The following is a 22,191-nucleotide window of genomic DNA, read 5'->3' as shown; positions in this document are numbered from 1 at the left end:
TGCATTTTGAAGCCTGCTCTCCCAGAATCATAGCTAGGGGGGCACACGGGTGCCTCGTGTTCTACCCCCTGGGGCGCTTCCGGGCATTTCTACCAAGATTTTCTTTGGCCGCGTTTTTTCGCTTAGCAAGTGGCGTGTTACAGGAACAATGGTGTTTCGGAGTTGGGAAATTTTACTACATTATTACGGGGGAAGATCGGATCAAGGAACAAGCCGGGGTTAAGGGTGTCAGTTGACATCCAGAAGAAAAAATAGACGCGGGCCACGGGAACGTAGCGTGTAGGCTGGATAGCCACTGGTCATTAAGGGTAACTAACTGCATTCCAAGAGAAGGCAAGCGCGTGAGGGAAAGACGAAGTTAGGTGGGCAGATATGATTAGGAAGTTTGCAGATTAGGTGGAAGCACCAAGCACAGGACCGAATTGGCTTGCGGAACAGGGGAGAGACCTTTGTCCTGCAGTGGGCGTAGTCAGACTGATTATGATGATGAATACGGGGGAAAATTCTTTTGATCATTAACGTCAACCAACTTCATCCGGAGAACCGAGGAAGACGATCAGACGAAGTACATGACCATCTGCAGATAGTCGACCACCTTGACAGCCTGCACGTACTGGCTGTTGGTGACCGCATTGGTGGAGCCACCGTACAAGTCACTGCTCGAACTCGAGACGTCAACCTTGTTTATTATGTGGTTCTTGGCGCGGTACACTGCCAGGTGGGCGCAGTACGCCAGAGTGGAAATACTGACGCTGCACGCGCACCGGGCATACGTGAGGCAGAGGTAATAACTGAGCTTCTGCAGGTCGTTGGTCGAGAAGTTCGAGTCGTCTCACATGATGTAGTTGTGGGACAGCTTGCTCGTGCCCTGAGCCGGTGTGTAAAAAAAAGAAAATGACAAGACTGCAAAAGACGTTTGGAAAAATGGGCCGCGTACCTGGGTGATTCGATGCAAAGGTCGTCTAAAGACCATTGTCTTCCGTTTGGAGGCTCTGCTCGTTCCAGATATGGATGCCACCTGGCAGTAGTCTCAAGATACGGAAGTTTCTGTGGAGCGGCAGAGCACTGGCAGCGCCGTATCCTTTTAGCGAAGCGTAGGAAATGCCCGTTTTTCGTTCATAGTGTCGCACTGTCAGCGCTGCGTAATCAACACGGATCTATGCACTTCCTAAGTAAACAAACTGCGTACTGATTTTACATATTGATGTGGCACCTCAATCGTGCATAATGTATGAATGCAGCCGCCAGACCAAGATGGCTGGGCGTTCAGCGAGTACTCAAACTTTCGCTGGTTGGACGATTGGTTTGACAGACAGACAGAACGACAGACAGCCCAAAATTATTGCTTAAAACAAAAACAACTATTAAAGTTGTGATACTTGGGGGTTTAACCACACGTTGTACGTTGTATGGCGGCTGCGTGGGGTTTTTCGAAGAGTGAGCTAAATTACGTGACCTTGGCCGGGAATCGAAACAGCGCTTTCGAGCTGGCAGCGTGACACCATAGTGGCAGCTAAGCTACGACGCAGGGTATAACCACTTATATACTCCTAGCCATAAACGTACGTTTGGTTATTTTTTAAGGTGTGGGAACATGCGCACTGATAATCGCGCTTGTACCTGTATGCCGAAGTGGCTGCACAGGAAGAAATCGAAGTCCAGCGGGTGAGTGACCACGGAGTCAACGGTGCTGCCGGGCGGGACGTTCCAACACTTGCCGACGCCATCGTGGTCAGTGCCCGGCATGACCGGGTGTGGTGTCGCTTCTGGACGACGATGAAAGTAAAGGCCGGCTTTTACGTCCCGTTGGGAGACAGCTGCTGGCAGGCGAGCCGCATGGCATGCTCCTGGGGTTACGCACAGAAAGGAACGACAGACAAAGATGTTGATGGCCGACTGAAAGATGGAGAATTGTAGGTTTGTTCCAGGTCTAGATAGTATTAAGACTGAAGTCATGCTGATTACACTGCAGAGCGAGAAGCAGCCTAACCAACAGCCATATCTATTACATAGATTAGGCCCTGGCATCACGCTGACGTCAGCCGTATCGATTACGAAACTAGAGCATTAGGCCGAACAGGCGTGCATGGCAGCAGCCATACTAAGAAAACATTTGGAAGCGCGAGCACCGTACAGGCCTAAGTTTCATGCAGGCGACAACCATATCACGAGGTATATAGTTATTTATATAGGGCTGGCAGCAGCCATTTTTTTATTACAATGCGAAAAGTACCAAAGATAATCGTTCCAGGGGGCCACAGCCACGTGCGCTGACCTTCTCTGCGAACTTCCATGAACTGACCCTCGCTCACACCACCCTGGTAGAAGATGATGCGCTCATGCTTGTGCTTGGTGGCCTGGCAGAAGGGCTTGAGCAGATCCTTCATCATGTCCTTCAGGTCCCCGATGATCTCCACGCGAGATGTTGCCCTCCAATCCTCCATCTGTACCCGAATTTAAGCGTGAAACCTGGAAGGCATTGAGTCCAGGCTGCCAACGCAGATAGTGATGGAGGGGTGGTGCTTCTACCGGGGCACCGGACGTTCGTGCCGATAATGATGACGGGCTCCTGGAAGTCCGTCATCATTATCGGCACGAACGATAATGATGACGTTTCCTTTGATAATGATCAAAGTTTCCTTTCTTTTTAAAATCAAATATTTTTAAAAAGAAAGGAAACTTTGATGAGCCATTGTCATCATGACCGGACAGGCTGAGTGAAGTGGGGGGGGGCATATTGCGAACCCCCTTAGTATGCTCGCGTATGCCCGTGAGCTCCTAAAGCAAAAAAAAACCTCCCTGTCTCTCTGAGCGAAGCGGCTCAGATTTAGCAGCATCCAGTGCATTAGTGAGGCCGCCTTGTAGAAGTGTTTGCCGCGCAGTTTCCAGGTGCCCTTGGGAGGCTTTGTCGCCGCATTGTTCTGGAACACTAGGAATGGTGGCTCGAGCACCCGGCCTTTCTGCTGAGTCGGTTCGGTGCTCATCTTGATGTTGAACTCGCGCAGGCACTAGATGCTACTGCTGAGCAGGTTCCGGACGGACTGGCGGATATCGTTGAAGTGTTTGGCCGAAAGCTTAGTAGTTCGCCTAATTATCTCTGAAGTGTGATTTTTGTCCAGTTTTCATCGGCAAAGCTGGCCTTCGACAATTTCGCCCAACTTGAGGAGTAGGTAAGCCGGGGGTATGAGGCGCTGACTTGAATTTAGGGCAGGTTCGGGTGAAACAAGTGGCCGTTCTGGTTCTGGAAGTAGTCGGCCGCCGAGAAACGAGAGCCGTCTTTCATGTCCAAAAACAGCCTTTTCGCGGGCTTCTTGGTGACCAGGACGACCATGTACCTCCGAGGGTACAGCAGGTGGGTCAACTGATGGGTAGTAATTAAAGGCGAGAAATGCAAAGGGGGGCCACACAATGTCACCTTGCTGGCTGTTTTCGTTTTTGGTTTCGAAAACAATTATGCGAACATTATGGTTTCAGCGAATTAAAGCGGAGTCTCTGACAACGTCACGAATGCTGATCAAAGAGCTCGAATATAGTAGCGTCATGTTATGATTACATAGCTAGACCATAGTCCCTCAATACTTTTTACTGGTAACGAAACATCTCCGTCACTCTATGGGAGAGCTTTGTGTGTCGCCAACTTTGACCGTGGGGCGGTGCCACCAGTGTTGAGGGGGCAGCTGCGGCACTCGTCGAAGCAGTCAGTGAGGCGACGGTGTCACGGCTTGGTGTGGTTGTTTTTTGAGTCGTGTTGTATCGGCGTGTGTGCGGTGCTTTCTATGCATCTCATCGTATTCAAATGTGACGAATAAATTGTGGCAGCGTGACGAGCGATGCAGAAGACTTCTTGCGTGCCGCACGGTCGCTCCCGCGAAGAAGGCGCTCGATGAATATATAGAATAGATTAAGTCTACATGCTTTCAACCCTAATTAAGGTGCTAAAAGTATTGATTATTTCCTGTAGATTAATAGCTGCACAAAAACTCTGTTCAACTTTTGTCCAAGGGAAAGGAGCTGCTGTAGAGCATTGCTGGGAAAATACATTATACAATAGCTTGGCATTTTGCAGAATGCGAGAGCCCTTAGACGTTTCGCAAGGAAAAAAAGAAGTATCTCATGTGGCTTTTCAATGTGCTTGTATATCTAAGTACACATCTTGCGCCTCTTCTCCCTGGAATGCGACCGCTTCACCAAGCATGTTTAGACACACACCTTAGCTGCTTAGCCACAGAGGCAGTTAAAAGAGCTTTATTAGGGTTTTCACTCGTATTATTACAATAATGTTGTGATATTCACTCCATAGTCTTGTAAGTGCAGTCTGCCCGAGAAAGAACTTAGCAACGCACGGGTAAGCTACAATCTTTTTTCTCTAACGTCGTATTTCCTACGCCGAGCGTCGGTGGCGCATGGAATTGTACCCTAAAGTAACATAATTAACTCGGTCATGTATATTCATTCGAATTTAAACTAAATCTTTTTTTTAAAGCATGCATGAATCACCGGGAGAAAGTATCATCGCGTAAGTTGCGCTCGTCAGCACGTTTATCGGTGAAGAATTGGGATTCGCGCTCGTCGCACTTACTGCTGTGTACTGGCAATGTTGGTCGCGGTTTTTCCGCTGACGGTGGGCTACAGCCTCAGAGAAAATTAAAAGCGTCAAAAAGGCATGACCAAGCACTCTTTGCTAAATGAGAGTGCAGGCCGTGGCTGCACGCCGATTTCACCGCGAAATGAATAGAACACTGCCGCAACCGAACAGATATTTATGGCCGCTACGCGCAGGTACGAGTACGCCGCCTGTACGCGATGGGTGATCAGTATATGAAAACCCACGGAAATATATTCGTGAAGCCACCAGAGCGACTTTCCGCCACGAAAACTTCTTCACACGCCAGAAACGCTGTTTAGGCGCCCGGGATGACGCCCCCAAGTCTGCCGTAACGCCCCCTGGCGGGAGGCTTTGTCTCTATACAAAACTTTGCCTGAAGTTTCGTGACCAGAAAAAAGTATCGAGAGGCTAAGGCTAGACATTGGTGTACAGTAGTTTCTCCAACATCTGCCAACAGCGAAAGCTTCCCTTCTTCAAAAACAGCGTGATGCCAGTACGTTTTTTGGCACTGGTACATGCTGGAGACGCTGGTACACACTTGTAATCACTGGCCTTTCGCTGGGCGCACTGGGAAAAAGCTGTGTCGCACTGGCGGGGTCACTGGCTCAGCCACTGTGATGATGGTGCGCACTGCGAAGCGCTGGAAGCGAAAAAATTTTCACTGGCAAGCACTGGTGAATACTGGAGCACGCACTGTTTCTATCAGCGCAGCTGCAGCGTGCATGTTGTTGTAGCGTGTGCCGTGGTTTGTTTCAGTGTCATTGAATATAAAACGCTTGATTCGACGGCAGGGAGAGATGCTACCCTAACAGATACCGAGCATACGTATTTTTCTTAACAGATACCGAGCATACGTAAGCGGTCTTACCCAGTGCCCGGCCCAGCGAGCTTTAAACCTGTCATGTCAGCCGCATTGGTATATATGTTACCGGCGCTTCTCGCTTCGCGTACACATGACTTTGAAGTGTGAGAATAACTCAAAAGTATAGTTTAGACATCCTTGAACCTAAATCAACTATTTTGTCTTCTGTCGATGTTCGCAAAAGGAGAGCTGACGATCGAACGTCGCGCTTGCAGCTACGCAGGCTGTCACCGAAAGCTGCCAGCCGCACTTAGCCGGTACTTCTCCGACTGATATGTAATATAAAATATCATCATCAAACGCCGGAAGAAGAAGAAAGAAGACTGCTGCCTGGAGCGAGCGCGCGCTACTTCACTTCTTCCAATAAACCGTATTCGTTCGAAGCAGTCCCTGGTCTCGATCGTCTTAATAAAGGTGCCGTGAACCAGGATACTACCTCCTCGCCGGCAAGAAAGGTCAACCTGCCACGGAGCAGCAGAGAAGAAAACGGCGGAGGAGCAGAGGATCGACCTGGATCGAGCGACGAGACCACGGTGGACAGTACGAGCATCAGAACGAACGATTGACAAGTAAGGAGTCATTGTTAACCGCCTCAATATGAGCAAAGAAGTGATAACGAAGAAAAGGAAAGCGCTTCGCTCCCAGATCACGCGACTGATTAACGCAGCCGAGCTGCAAATAAATGATGGAGCTAACCGGGAGCAGCTGCTTACAACGCAAGCGCAGATTAAAGCAATAAGCGACAGTCTCAAGAGCGCGAACGAGCAAATGGAAAAGTTTCTAACAAAAGACAACGCCGAAGCTGAATTCGAAAGCGTCATAGACTACGACATGAAATTAACGACGATCTTATCTGCAATAGAAGTCAGACTTCAACCGCCTGAACAATCGGATTCAACCGATAGGACAAGGCAGGTGACGCCCTCAAGTACGGGACAAGAAGCAACGGAACTAGTTAAGCTACCAAAGCTCGAAATGATAAAGTTTGGGGGAAAAACTTTGGAGTGGAACCGTTTTTGGTCTCAGTACGAGTCGGCAGTTCACCTGAGACCGAACATGAGCAAGGGACAGAAGTTCAATTACTTGTTAGCATCACTAACCGGAAAAGCTGCGGCTGCTATTGAAGGACTTCAGTACTCGGCAGAGGAAAATTATGATAACGAAATCAAAATACTGCAAAAAACGTTCGGCAATCGAGAACATTCCATTGAAATGCACATGAATGAGCTATTGAGTTTGGAGAAAGTGAGGTCTGTTCAAGATACCGATGACTTAAATAGGCTAGTACAGAGAGTGCAAGTTAACATATTGGCACTCAAGTAAATAAAAGTAGAAACTGGGAGCTATGCGCCGATGTTATTACTGGTATTGAAAAGAGCAATTCCACCAGAACTATCAGTGCAGTTCAAGTCAAAAGAGGCTATGAGAAACAGCTCAGCTTCAGAAAACGGCGAGCAAAACAACGCAACGGGAAAGGCGTGCGAGGAAAAGCTGAACAGGCTTATGTTATTCTTAAGAGAGCAAGCGGCTTTTTGTGAAGAAACACAACGTGAACAAGAAAGGATAACTGCAAAACCAAGAGAGAACCGCGGACAGATGCGCACAACTTCAAGCTTCTATAGCTCAGCGGACAAAATATGCTTATTCTGCAAGCAGACATCCCACGCAACCGAAAACTGTCGTAGGAGCATTACAATGGATGAAACGAAAGCTATGCTTACCGAAAATAGAGCATGCTTCAGATGCACGCGACCAAACCACACTGCACGCATTTGCAAGGCCCAAGTAAAATGCAAGCAATGCAAGGGACGACATGCCACGTCAGTATGTAGAACGGTGATGCAGAAAACAAGGGCAGAGCTGGTCTCAACAGCGCAAGCCGAAGCGACGACGTCTACGCTACAAGCAACCGAAAATATCAAGCATAAGTTTGTGCTTTTGCAGACGGCTGTAGCGTGCGTAGAAGGAGAAACATGTGGCCGACATTGCCGTTTGTTATTAGACAGCGGAAGTCAACGTTCGTTTATTGAAGCGAGATTAGCGAAAGAAATAGGTGCGAAGGTGTTGCGACAGGAAAGGCTGACGATTGGTTCATTTGGAGGAGACGAAAAGGTCAAACTAATAAACGTGGTGCAAGTGACTGTAGGATCACGACAAACAAGCACGACAACAGTGATTGAAGCGTTACAAGTCGACGTTATCTCGCACAGTTGTATTCCCACTCCAACTAAGAAACTCAGCGAGAAAATGAAACAGCTAAATATGCAAGTGGCTGATCACAGGACCAAGACGACTGCAACAAATTCTGTACAACTACTGATCGGCTCAGACTATTATTGGGAATTCTTTACTGGTAGAACTCAAAGAATCGAGGACAGACTGATGGCTGTAGAAACTATACTGGGATGGGTACTGCAAGGGCCGTCAGAACAAAGCAAGACAAAACTAACACATAATCAAGCAGTCATGGTTTTGAAGGTCGAAGCTGCGGAGACAGAACTCCAGCAAGAGCAACAGAAGTTCTGGAGCCTGGAGTCAACGGGGATCACAATAAATAGTTTGGATAACACCGGAAACGAAGTGGTCGAAGAATTCGAGCGCAAGATTGTACAACAAAATGGTCGCTATCAAGTCAGCTTGCCATGGAAACAGGACGTAAACTTGGAAAGCAACAAGAAAAATGCGATAAAAAGACTACAGCAACTGACTAAAAGGCTGCAAAAAAATGAAGGCATGCTGTATCGCTACGACAAAGCTATATCAGAGTACATGGCATCAGGAGTCGCAGAGGAGGTCCAAGAGCCATCAGAACAGCCAAATGCACTTTGCTACTACATGCCACATCATGCGATCATTAGAGAAGACCGAGCCACAACAAAGGTTCGAGTAGTGTTTGACGCCTCATCAAATTCTCGAAAAGGCATGTCTTTAAACGAGAACCTAGAGGCAGGACTCAATTTGAATGAGGACATGCTATTGCTGCTCATTAATTTCCGAAAAGAAAAGGTGGCGTTAGTTGGAGATGTTGAAAAGGCATTTCTACAAATCTCTATACATGAAGAGGATAGAAATGCAATGAGATTTCTGTGGTGGAAGCATGACGCTGAAGGAAGGTTAATGAATGAAGAGCAAACATGGCGCATGACAAGAGTAACGTTCGGAACAACACCAAGCACGTTTATACTGGCAGCTACAATTAAACACCGTTTGAAACAAGTGGAAGACCAGTTTCCTGATACGACAAGGACACTGCAGAAAGCGATCTACGTGGATGATGTCATTTTGGGAGCAGCAACGCTTGATGAAGCAGTTAAGTTGTACAAAGAGGCAAAGCAAGTGTTCAGAGAGGCAGCGATGAATTTGAGAAAATGGACATCCAATGAGAAGCGACTAAACAAAATAATTGATGAAAACGAAAGAGACGATTCTCACATAGATATTCGATCTAGAGGATTTACAATGCTTATGGGCTGGATACAGAAAGGACGATTGCAGTGCAGACAAGAATTCAACAAACCCGTAATAGTAATTCTAAAGGATGAGCATTTCACGGAACTGCTGATACGTCACGTGCATAAAATGGTATCACACGGAGGAATTCAAGTGACACTAGCGCAACTTCGAACTAAGTTCTGGATATTGCAGGGTAGACAAGCAGTGAAAAGAGTTCTAAGCAAATGTGTCGTCTGCAAGAGGCATAACTCCAAACCGGCGACTCAAGCCATACCTCCACTTCCGGCAGACAGAGTCACTGAAACAGAGCCATTCAAAGTTACGGGAGTTGACTTCACAGGACCTCTTTACGCAAAGGACAAGTACCAGATTGTGAAGCAATATGTACTGATATTCACCTGCGCGGTAACAAGAGGAGTACACTTGGAAGTTACCAACGATTTATCATCGTCGAGTTTTCTACAAGCATTCCGACGATTTACAGCTCGACGGGGAATACCAGCCGTAATATACTCGGACAACGCCAAAACATTTATAAAAGCTGGAAAGGAAATCATCAGAATGCTCGAAACAATTAACAACGAGGTCTTAAAGAATTACTGCAGTGGCCAACAAATTAAATGGAAAACAATAGCCGACTGTGCGCCATGGTGGGGAGGATTTTACGAGCGCCTCATAAGAAGCTTGAAGACGTCGATGCGAAAAATAATATCGAAAAGCACAGCTTCGGTAGAGGAGCTACGCACTATTGTAGCAGAAGTTGAAGGAACACTCAACAATCGACCATTGACTTACGTATATGGAAAGCCTGACGAGCCAATGCCACTAACGCCGGCAGACATCATAGGTGGACGGCGACAGCTTCAAGACGGACAAACAAGACTATACAACGGTGACATTGAAGACGCATGGCAACGCAGATGCAAACTCGTGCGCACTTGGTGGAAAAGATGGCATCAAGAATATATCAAGGAAATAGGAGCTACGGTCAAAGCCAAGACACGGCAAGCAAAACCACTCTCACAGGGTGACATAGTGTCGGTTGAGGACAAGGCTCCAAGAACATTTTGGAAAAGGTGCCGGATTGAAAAGCTCTACCCTGGGCGAGACGGAATAACAAGAGCTTGTCTCCTTCGCACAGGCAAAAAAGAGCTTCTAAGAAGATCGGTGAACCACATATACCCAATGGAAGGTTGTTTCAAATAGCCCGCGAGAGCTTATCACATTTCAACTTGGGCGGGCGGGAACCTATAAAATATCATCATCAAACGCCGGAAGAAGAAGAAAGAAGACTGCTGCCTGGAGCGAGCGCGCGCTACTTCACTTCTTCCAATAAACCGTATTCGTTAGAAGCAGTCCCTGGTCTCGATAGTCTTAATATGTAACAACACGCAATTTTCAGTTGGCGATTAAGTACGCCTTCGTGAACTGACTCCCTGGCATACGTTTTCAGCGGATTGCATTGGTATTTATATGGGTGTTTTTTTAAGTGTCGGTATTTATATAACTGCATATATCTGTATACTGCACGCCCGCTGTTTACTGCCAGCGGAGGCCAGAAAAACGGCTGTCGCTTGCCATCGCCACTCCGTAAATGCATATCTGGCATTGATTGACCTTCAACTTAGTTCAGGTACAGTTTAGGTAAGAGTCAGAAATATTGTGAAGCTCAAATACAGAAACTTCAAGTATCGCAACTCAGCTGCTTCAAAAGCAGCCTTACCCAGTGCCCCGTCCCAGCAAGGCCTATCGTGCCGCCCGCGTCGGTGTACCTGCGGCCGGCGCTTTTTACTTTAGGTAGGCACAATTCTAAAATGTAAGAATGATTGTAAAGTACAGTTTGGACATCTCTGAGCCTAAATCGACCATTTATCCGCATGTGTGGTGACCTCACAAGGAGCGGCGACGATCAATGTGTCATGCTTTCAGCAATGTAAGCTTTCACCGAAAGCTTCCTTCTAAGCGCTGGAGCCGGTACTTCTTTGACTCGTATGTAAGAACACGCAATTTTCAGTTGGCAATGTGGTACGCGTTAGTGAACTAGCATACTGGCATATTTTTCAGTGGATTGCATTAGTCCTTTCTTCGGCAGTTTCTTAGTCACAGGTATCGATATAACTGCAAATATGTAATCTGGTACGCCAGATATGTGCTGCTACATTGTCGCTTGCACGAAAGAAAAATACTCAATATTCACTCGTGTGCGCGGATATCTACCAAACAAGACATCCCAGTCAAAAATTCCAACAGCCTGTTGGTCTGACGAAATACGTAATTTGGGCCTGCATGTAACTGGTCTGTCTGTAACTGGTCTGCATGTAACTGGTCTGCATGTAACTGGTCTGTATGTAACTGGTCTGCATGTAACTGGTCTGCATGTAACTGGTACGCATGCTAGAAGTTCGGCCAGGCCCGCTCATCAAGCAGATTTGATGCAATTCTGTGCCAATTTAGCAGCAGTGACAACCCAGAGTCATCAGTTCATGCACTCAGTGTGGCCACGTGAACGTTGCATAATTAAGAGTGCCGACAATTTACCTTCGCTTGTTGTTGCCCCTCTTTGCGCCGCTGCACGTTCTGGCCGACTATTTTAGGGTGGCAATCTCACAGAGAAACAATGTGAACCAGTGCCACGCTCGAGTGCCTTCAACTGCAGAAGCACAACTTGCCTACCATAGACATCACCAAAAAATGGCACAAAGCAAGCTGACACGTACCACACACGTGAGGCAGCTGCCTTGCGAAACAATGAACGAAAGGTTCATAACAGCCAAAATTACCATCGTTGGAACGACAAGTTTAGGGCACAGTAATCATGTTGGAAGAAAAAATCTGGGTGATAGTTACGGCCAGCAATTATTATGCAAACATAATTGGCTGTGCATGCACGTTATGTGGTATCGAAAATGTGACCATTAAGGATTAATTACGCGAAACAATATGCACTATAAGCTATTCCATTCAAGCCCTTTTGATCGAGCATGCTATGCTGAAGGTTAAAGCACTGCGAGACACAATACATGGTGGCTATGCTGATACATTGTTCAAGTAGCAATGAGAAGTTGCGAAACAAGAAGTAAAGGACTGATGCAAATGACAGGGTCTGCCTATTACACTTACATAATATGTTAATTTTTCTGGAACTGAAAGAAATACCTGAAAATAAAATGAATGCCTGTATACTCAAGGCATTGGTTTCAGTTTTGCAGCATAAGTGTAGCGACACCTTCGGACTTCAATTATTGAAGGCTCTTTATTGTAAAAACTTTTTGTACAATTTTTCGAAGTGAAATAAAGTAATTTATTCAGGGTATGTGTTTCCGCTTTACATCACCCAGCTTTTGTGCCAGGTGCCTGCGGACGCTCTTCACTCTTTTGGCGGTGACATCTGCTGGCGTGCCATCTATCTTATAAATATGGAACACCGCTGCGAAGAGAGCACAGTGTTACACACAGACATTACACACATCATACAGCTGCCCGCCGATTTTCCAGACATGGCTGGCACTGTAAAATAGTTCAAAAAATCCGACATACAAAAAATGTATTATTACATGAAAATGAAATGTATTTGTATTAGAACAAAACTGCTGCACTGCATCTGCTACGAAATATACCTGGCCTGCTATTGCACAATCTTGGATAGTTACTACGCAGTTCTAAAGGAACGAGGGAGAAAACAATACTGCTGTTTGTTGCAGCTTTAACCTCAGTCATTATTGACATGAACATACATAGATTCCACGCAGTTCACTTGCGCCAAGTAAAAAAAAACAAAAAACGTTTGCTGGAGTTGCTGAATCACTGGTCGCTAACAACGTGATTGCCGGTGGCGACTTCTACTTTGCTTTCCGTGAACATTGCTTTAATTGCCTCCTGTACACTTCACACTTGGCTCCCTCTAAAGATCGTCTCAATTCAACCAAGTTGAGGCCAAATGTGACTGAATAAATAAGAGTTTGACACCTTTCAACAATTCATATGCTTGTGGGACCAGATTACATTTCGGAATCGTCCGATTTTCTAAAATAACAAGTCTTTACTATACCCCAAATCAACTGAGTCATAACCACACGAACATGCCCATCGGCTTATTAGAACCGATGCTACGACATGCTCACACAGGGCCTTATATATTCCTAGAATTACCCATAATGCAGAATTACGCCGGCATACTTGCGATCCCAATGAGGATCACAAAGCAGCAAGCACCAGATAGCAGGATGTGAAAAAAGCCTGCTACCTGTGTTGGTGTTATTCAAAGGGACATGATCCGAATTATTAGCACAAGTTCCCCATCAGCTGATCCAACTTAAGACATGAGACCATCATACTTTTCAGAGAGTTTAGCTTCTCCGGCGTCATGACAGGTTTCACCTGTGTCTTCCCAAGAGACTTATATTTGTTCGACAAGATCCCCGTGACACGTCAGCATTTAAGCTGCTCTGGTGTCCAGTAGTTGAGGCATGCCGCACGACAAAACAGTGAATCGCTGGGCGATTTCATCAACATGCTCCAGGCATCCTTTTCTATCCACTGGTCACACCCAGCGTAGATCTGCATACAGAAAGAAGAAAAAACAAAGTTGCACAATTTAAACAAATAGCAAGCACGCACAGCTCACGTCATAATTATCAGTTAACTAATGCAACAGTGGTATCGGCTCTTTGGCAAGCAGAACGTTTTGTGTTAGAGTGACATTTTGCCATGTAGGTGCGAACATGTACACTCAAAGAAAAAATAGAGAAAAATGTCCATCCTTTTGTCTCACAACAATAATCATCTGAATTGCTTACATTTCCTCTCTTGAAAACTCGGCGCTTGCCACTTTCCTACCAAAAACGACATGTCACGCTGATAGCGCGCAAGCCATTTGTGACCAGAAAAGTACTGGGCATGCGGCGACAATGAAAAAAAAGGAAGGTGAAATAAAACGCCAGGCCTGCATGGAAGGCGCAGCACAGTCACAGCGAAAGCAAGAAGAGCGGCCTTTCGAAGCTTTTTCTAAACACTCATTGGGTAAGTACTGCAAGCACACTTGCTTGATACCCACTAGGTTGTTATCAATAAATTTGTTCGAGTAGTAGGCCGGCATTCGCTATGCTATCTTTCGGCATTCTATTGAGAAGCGTGGTGTCCTTTAAACTATTGCGAGGAATTTTGTGCCAATCGCTCATGCAGTGGCTGACGACGATGAGGAATTAAGGCTGATGTGGGTATGCGCCACAGTCAATAGGAGATCAAGAACAAATTTTGTGATGGGTTAAAGCAATGGACGGCCCACTCGTTACGCTATTCACATTGTGTGACTGGTTGTTCTTTCGCTGTTCCAAAACGCTTTATAAATCTTATTAACGCGATTGCTTTCCAGACATGAACCCTGCTTAACGCAAGTTTCACAACAAGTCACAAGCATATTTGTAGCTCAGTGGCTACAAATATGCTTGTGACTTGTTGTGAAACTTGCGTTAAGTCACAAGCATATTTGTAGCTCAGTGGTGAGGAAGACGAAGACGACGTTCAGAACGGACGCGTTTTTCATGTTCTCCGCTTCGAAGGATTTATCGGCCATGGGCCGAGGTGCTGCTCAGGCTTCAGCCAGCGGCAATGACTACCATGTTGTACTTCCTCGCCTTCCCACCGGTAAGCTTGTTGTGGACTCTGTTTTTCTACATGCGGACTTAGCTGGTCGCCCCTACCGGGTTCAAGATTTTAGAGATGCTCTTCGGGACATCACTGACATGAAGGAAATAAGCTCCACAGGTCAATTTCGAATGTCTCATGTTTGGATGGTCACATGCAAGTCAACGCTGACGAAAACAAAGTTGGTCACAAGAGGCGAATTTTTTGTCAAAAGTCGTCGATGCCTCGTTATAGACCCGGAGCCTACAGAAGTGAAGTTGAAGCTTATGTGGCTTCCTGAGCGCTTGAAGGACGCCTATGTGTGCGAGGCACTGCAAGCTTTTGGGAAGGTGAAGACAATATCACAAGAAAGCTCGAAAGTAGCGGACATGGAACAAATGCGGACGCTAAATAGAGACGTTGTTTTGTCCCTTGCTGATGGAGTTCGCATTGCGGATATTCCTCATATTCTTGTTGTCTGCGGAGTGCAAAGCCTCGTCCTGATACCTGGCTGCCCACCACTTTGCCTTGGTGCAGTGAGGTTGGACACATTCGTCGAAACTGGAGGACCCCTCGCTGTGACAACTGTCGACGCTTCGGTCATTCGGCCGAAGATTGTGTTATGACATACGCCAACAAGCTGCGACAGCACACAAAACAGCCAGATGTTAACCTACAAGAGCCTATTATGGATGCAACCGAGGTTTTCGACGCAACGGGAGACACTCCATCAATGTTATATGCTGCAGGCTCTACCAAAAGGAATCCAGAAGAGGAAAGAAATTCACTCGCTGTTGACAAAGTTGAAACTTTTGCGTGCAAAGAGCCAAGTGAATCATGCAAGCAGCATACCCAAAATGACGCCGCACAACCCCTAGCACAAGTAGGAGTTCCAATGAAGAGTGCTGTTGCGCTGACCCATAAAGATGCCGAAGAACCACCAGTACAAGATAGAGACTCTGGGCTGGATGCCGCAGGAAGTTCATCACCTGCTTGCGCTGCAGCTCCGCAGCAGCTTTTACATCATGGTGCAGTGTCGGAAGGTGATATGCAGATCTCTACGGATGCAGCAATACTGAAACGTCGCGCATCGTCGAGCTCGGATTCAAGCAAAGGGAGTGACCCGGCGTCAGTGAATAGGGAGTCACGCCGTCGCCGAAAGTCCATGCCAAAAGGGAAGTGTCGCCGATCCCGATCTAGGAGGCCTGGGGGGGGGGGGGGGGGTTCACGGGAAGCCTCAGCGCCAACTCTTGGGACTGATAAAGTGGGATGATTAGCGAATTGGAAGGTAGTCACTATGGCGTAGTCTGAGCGACTCATATTTGCCACCTTGAACGTACGCGGCCTTAGGTCTTCGCAGAAACAAGCACAGCTCCGTAGACTTCTCAATCGGAAGCGTCTCGACTTTGTCGCCATCCAAGAGACAAAGATCGAGAGCGAGGAAGAGACCTAGAAGGCCCTGCGGCCTTTTCTGTCTCAGTTTAATGTGCGTGTCTCACATGCTAAAGGTTTATCTGCGGGCTGTTGGTTGTTTCTGAGAAAAAGCCTACCCTGTTCAGCATTCTGCACTAGTGTTGATGAAGAGGGCAGGTATATATGCTGTGATTGTTTGTTGCAAGGAGTGCCATGGAGAATTATCAATCTATATGCGTTTAATGACGTTCCGAAACGACTTGAGTTATTTGAAAAAGTGCGTATTTTAATTGACGTCGACAGATGCACGGTACTTGTGGGAGAATTCAACTGCGTATGTGAAGCTATTGATCGTTATAATTCGTCTGGAAAAAGAGACAGGAGTGGTGAGCTTTTATCCGGTATTGTAGATAATACAGGACTAATTGACATCGGGGTCTCGAATCGGGCAACAGCATATACAAGAGTACAAGGCAGTTCTCATGCTCGCCTTGACCGGATTTACGTGTCCTCATCACTCCTATCTCATAAAATTTCCTGCAGCACCGAAGCTGTATCATTCTCAGACCATTGTATTGTCATAGCGCAAATTGGTAAAAATCGTCACAAACAATTCCGTCCCCAGTGGGCCCTTTGGAAAATAAATGCGAAGCTCCTCTCAGTTTATTTATTTCAGTTTATTTATTTTTACTTTCGTACAAAACATACATGCGCACATAAACATACAGAAGGAGGTCCCAGAGCACTTGGCTGAAGGGGGACCTCCTGTCAGGAAATGTCATAAAATGCACAAGTAAAATGCAGCAACGTGGAATAAGTTATACAAATAAAAGAAATACAGACTAAAAACACAAATGTTAACATTCATAAGTACAACAAAATACTGCAAAAAACATATAAGAAGTAAAAAAACCCAAATATTATGTCATCAGGAATTCATGAATCGCGTCCAGATGGCATTGAGGCAATTTTTTTCGATTGGTTTTCATATCTTCGCTGCATGGGAGCTTTTTAAACAAGAAGTTCGTGCTATAGCTTTAGAAATTGTGGCTGTAAAGTTTTTCTATAGAAAGAATGATGAAAAGATACTTGTTAAAAGTCTTTGCAATTTTTATGAGATGCAATGCGAAATGCCGGGAAAGTACATCCAAGACATTGAGAAGATTAAGTGCCAACTACAGAGATATGATGCTGCTCGCTACCAAGGGGCACGTATTATATCTCGGAACCAGCGCAATTTAAATTCTGAGCAACCGACGCGCGAAGCTTTACTTGATGAGCAACGCAATGCGATTTCTAAAGTTATTCCAGACTTGTACTTTAACGATGTGCTCATAAAAGATAACGGAGACATTACCTTGGCGTTCAAAACGTACTAAAACAGCTTATTTAGCTCTCCCCCTAATGATTTTGACGCTCACCTCAAGGCTAGTTTTGTTTCTCTTGTGAACCCCTTGAAGGAAAATGATTGTGCAGTCATTAATGGGCCCATTACTATACAGGAAATCGAGCAAGCAATCGACAACTTGCCTTTATTGAAAACATCAGGCCCTGAAGGCATCTCAGGCGAATTTTACAAAGCTTTCAAGAAAACACTTGCTCCTATATTGCTGAATATTTTTCAGATGAGTCATGACATGGATACACTCCCACAATCTTTTTGCAAAAGTCATACTGTGTTAATACCGAAAACAACTGACAAGGAAAAACTTCGCTTCGTCGAGGGCTACAGACCAATATCGCTGTCAAACGTAGACTACGAAATTTTCGCAAAAGTATTAGCAAATATGTTGCAATTTGCTATGTCGATCCTCATTGGGTCTCATCAGACATGTGGGATCAGAGGTCGATCCATACAAACCAATATACATGTCGCTCGAACAGTGCTTCAATACTGTCATGGTTCTCAAAAACATCTTGCAATGCTACAGGTAGACCTTGCAAACGCTTTTGATCGTGTTCGCCATTCCTTCCTTTTTTCTCTTCTCGAACAAGCTAATGTTGGCAAAGTTGTTCTTAAAGGTGTTAAATTATGCTATAATGAATGCACAACTCGTCTGATAGTTAATGGTCAACTCTCCAAGCCAGTTTCTATTCGCTCTTCTGTAAAACAGGGATGCCCGATGTCACCTCTTTTATTGGCACTTTATCTAGAACCACTGTGCTTAAGCATAATACAGTCGAGTTGCATTCATGGCTTTAGAATATTAGGCAGTGAGGTTAAAGTATTGGCTTATGCAGACGATGTCGCATTCTTTTGCACAGATAAACCAAGTGCCGAAAAAGTGGTATATACTATTGAAAAGTTTGGCGTAGTATCAGGAGCTCGTTTAAATGCCTCTAAAAGTTTGGGACTGTGGTTTGGCTTGTGGGGTAGCACACCGAACCACTTTGCAGGAATAAATTGGACAAGAACTCCTCCAACATACCTCGGTGTACCATTGCATGCATATAGATTCATTGCGCATTACTGGAAGGAACGCGTCCCTAAGCTTGAACGACAGGTCCAGACATTTGTTCCCTATCGACTTTCAGTATTTGGGAGAGCTGAAGCTTGCAATACTTTCTTAGCGACAAAGCTTTACTATGTATTGCAACTTATTCATTGCGCAAGATTCTATATACAACGCTTTCATCGGATTTTCGCTACTTTTATATGGTCTTCGACTTTTGAGCCCATGCGTCGTGATAATATATTCAAGCCAGTTAGTGAGGGTGGGTTAGGACTAAAACACCTTTATCTATGGCAAATAGTGTCCCGATTCTTCTTTTTTCGAGACAGTTCCCATTCTGTAATCCGTTCCTTCTTGCAGGTTACACTTGTTGATTCTTTACCAGATTTAACTGTTTCATCCAACTTCTCTGAGCGCCCATGCTTGTGGGGATTCATGCAGGAAGTTTACCTCACAGTTCAGTTCCTTAAATCTCGCTTTTCTGTAGAATACCTGTACACAGTATCGCGCAAGGTGCTTTATAAGGACCTACTGAGTACACTCTTCCCACCTCCATTGTACCGTTCACTGTACTCCAATCTTCAATGTCACAATGTGTTGAAGCGACTGCGCAAAATGTACATTCCACTGAATTTAAAAACATTCTTCTATAAACTCCACTCTGAAACATTGGCGGTAAACACATGTTTGGAAAGAAAAGGTATTTTCATTCCGTATGTTAACTGCCGTCTATGTGATGTGCCGGAAACGATTGAACATTGCTTTGTTAGCTGCAAAGATGCCATACTATTTTGGGATGTCCTTCAGCGAGCACTAAAAAAAAACGTTTCGTCATTAATTCTCACACAATATGTTATCTTCTACCAGCAACGCTTGATGAAGTACGATATGTTTTTCCTCATGGGTTTGCACAGCTTGTGGAAGACACGAACGCAAGACCGCAATGCAGAGCCCACCACCTCTTCAAGCGCACACTTCATTCAAATGGCTATCCACCTAAAAAACATTTTGGACGAGCTAGACTTTACACCGGACTGGTACTCCGTCTTAGAGAACTGTTTGACCTCACCCATTTTTTGTTTGTATAACACGATGTGAAGAACTCTCCATGTGAGGAACTCGCGCTGTGTTAGCCATTTAGTGTTTATGAGTAACGCTTGAACGCTTACTTTCGCAATTTGATTGTACTTTTGTTCGCTTGATTTTGTCTTTATTGCCAAAGTGCTTTAATAAATACCATAAAAAAATTTGTAGCTCAGTGGTAGAATGCTAGGCTGGCACCAGCAGACCCGGGTTAAAGCCCCACTGTATTATTGGTGCTAGTTTTTTATTTAATTTTGCGCGAGGTTGTTACTGACACCGGCGGTGGCGGCGGACAACTTCGCGTGACACAAGTTGTGATCTCATAACAGCTTTCGCTGTAAAATGATGGTTATTATTTTGGGACGACAGACAACCTTTTTACCTTATTTTTTATTTTGAGCGTAGGCCATTTTGCAAAGTAATCAGTCGTTAATTCATCAAACGAATACTGCTAAAAATTCAACGTGTGTTGGTGATTGCCGAAACTCCATTCACTGCTGCTGTAAAAATTCCCTAACAGCAGAAAGCATCAAATCTATCTTTTTCAGATGCAGAAGTCACTTCAGCTAATCTCCCCTATTGAGCCTATATTCTCCTGCGCAAACACCGGAGATGAGACGGCTGAAGTGGGATTGGCAGCAATTTCTGGAGCACCAAAATTTCAATTTCTGAGCAGAAGAACCTTCATTTCGAGCAGTCAGGGGCATTTAATATGGCAAGTTAGGAAAAAATGAAAACAAATTTTTAGTAACTTGGAGGAACAAGTACATATTTCAATCAGTTTAGAATATGCATAACTCAAACAGCCTTTCGAGAAAGCCTTTTAACCAACTATCACCAGGTTTGAACTGCACTACCTTTTTACGCATCAAGCAACCTATTTATCCTAAACAAACCATATAATGCAATAGAAGAACCATTCTACAAACTAGGTTCACGTCATGAACATTAAAAAAAAGGAAACGAGAAACATAACACTCCTCAAAATAGAAAAAAATTGTGATTGCACAACAATTGTGGTTACATAGTAGTAAGCCTTCATTTATAATCATGTGATATGATTAAGCTGACTATTGCATAGGCTTTCTGTAGGTCTGCTTATTTAGCGTGTCAAGCTTCCCCAGAGCTCCAGCATGTCAGTGTTAGTCTTTATTAGGAGCACATTACAGAAAGCACCTTCAGCTATCTGCTTGGCCACGCAGTTGATAATAAAAGCACGCAGTATACAACTAATGCTATAAGACAACAAACATGTGCTGAACCACTGTTCACTGCAACCTCATGCGGAACCACCTTCAAAAGTGCGATTTGGGAACCCAAAAATCTCGACGCACTATCAAAAACGTGCATATGGTACTGCAAGCATATCGGCGTTGTAAGCATACTGAATGCTTTTAGTAGTGAATGTCACAAATGAGCTTCGTATCCTAGCGCTGCCGCCCTCTCACGAAAGACAGCTTGAGCATCACGGAGACGCATTGTGTGCATGAAGCCAGTCGTCACCGCGTTGATGCAACACAAGCTATTCGGCTCGCCCAAGCACAGTATGGCGCTTCGCAGCACTCCAGCGGTAAACACACATAAGTAACCTCGTACAGCAGCTTAGACACGATAACGACAATGACCGGTTGAACACGTACGCTACCCACAACAAGGAGTCTGAGATCAACGCCACTATGTATGCCACTTTGCAAAGCAAGAGCATATAGCCTAGCGAGTAGAAGCAGCATGTTCGGGGCATGGCAGCAAAAATTTTTGAGAGGTCACGCATATTCACAAAAGCCATGGTCTGTGATTATGGCGGCACTCTCGAAGCCTTTACTAGAAATGTGCATAGGGCTTTTTGTTCTGCAAATGTCTCAATTTCTTGCTATCCCTGGCACTTTTTTTATATTTTGCTCGACCGGGTGTTTCACGAAGAGAATATTTCAAGAATCGCTGATCAGATTTCTAGCAAGTTCTTTCACTGTATTCCTCAAACTGAGGTCAAACGAAGTTGTTCTGCCAACAATCGATTGTGTCTGTAATTTGTGATTATAAAATATAATTAATGCAAGCATACTCACCAAAATTAAATTCAATACTCTGCTAAACTTTTCAGCAGTATGCAAACCTTGCTTTTGCCGAGAACAAACTGATTTATAACAAAAAATCGGCTGCGCAAGACTGGCAACCAGTATTCGGGGTTCCACTGTACCTTGCCATCATCTCTGCTTGAACCAATGACAGTTTGATCTTGAGAATGGTCCCGCTTCCCCCTGGCTGCCGCCAAGCTCGTTGGCGTCCCCGAACTCGTCCTGGCTGTTGCCGAGCTCGACTTGGCTGTCATAAAGCTCGACGTGGCTATTACAGAGCTTGACATGGCTGCTGCCGAGCTCGACACGGCTACTGCCAAAGTCCAGGTTGCCTAAACAGAACACAATTTATGAGACATCAGTAGCAATGCAGAATGTTAACACTGTCCATCCAAAAAACATTAAAATTTATAGACACCTTCGTTGAACAAAGACCGAAGAAATGTTGTTGATGAGAGAGACGCTTGCTTACCGATGCTTTCACCATCACGTGCTAGTGCAGAGGCTGGTGCCGAGGCTGGTGCAGAGGCTGGTGCAGGAGATGATTCAAGTAGTGGCACTGTAAATAATGTTCTCATAATTCATGCAGTCGCAAGCTTCACACTATCAAACCGACAACATAAA

At 45.2% G+C, this 22,191-nt stretch overlaps 2 protein-coding genes across 2 annotated transcripts; both read right to left on the bottom strand.

The window, feature by feature from the left end:
- Window positions 1-556: 556 nt before the first annotated feature.
- On the bottom strand, window positions 557-2,984 carry LOC119161645 (protein argonaute-4). The gene is made up of 4 exons (XM_037414209.1): window positions 2,796-2,984; window positions 2,276-2,444; window positions 1,621-1,847; window positions 557-799 (listed from the first exon to the last, which is right to left on the bottom strand). The coding sequence occupies exons 1-4, from the start codon at window positions 2,982-2,984 to the stop codon at window positions 557-559; spliced, it is 828 nt and encodes a 275-aa protein (XP_037270106.1).
- Window positions 2,985-3,202: 218 nt separating this feature from the next.
- Window positions 3,203-22,126, bottom strand: LOC142775548 (uncharacterized). Its single transcript, XM_075877006.1, has 3 exons — window positions 22,040-22,126; window positions 21,690-21,899; window positions 3,203-3,361 (listed from the first exon to the last, which is right to left on the bottom strand). Exons 1-3 carry the CDS (start codon window positions 22,052-22,054, stop codon window positions 3,203-3,205), a joined length of 384 nt encoding a protein of 127 aa, XP_075733121.1. The 5' UTR covers window positions 22,055-22,126.
- Between the last annotated feature and the right edge of the window lie 65 nt (window positions 22,127-22,191).

This window comes from Rhipicephalus microplus, chromosome X (assembly GCF_043290135.1).
Source record: "Rhipicephalus microplus isolate Deutch F79 chromosome X, USDA_Rmic, whole genome shotgun sequence".
Classification (NCBI taxonomy): Eukaryota; Metazoa; Arthropoda; class Arachnida; order Ixodida; family Ixodidae; genus Rhipicephalus; species Rhipicephalus microplus.
Note: the sequence above shows the minus strand (reverse complement) of the source record. Positions and strands in the feature narration are given on the sequence as shown.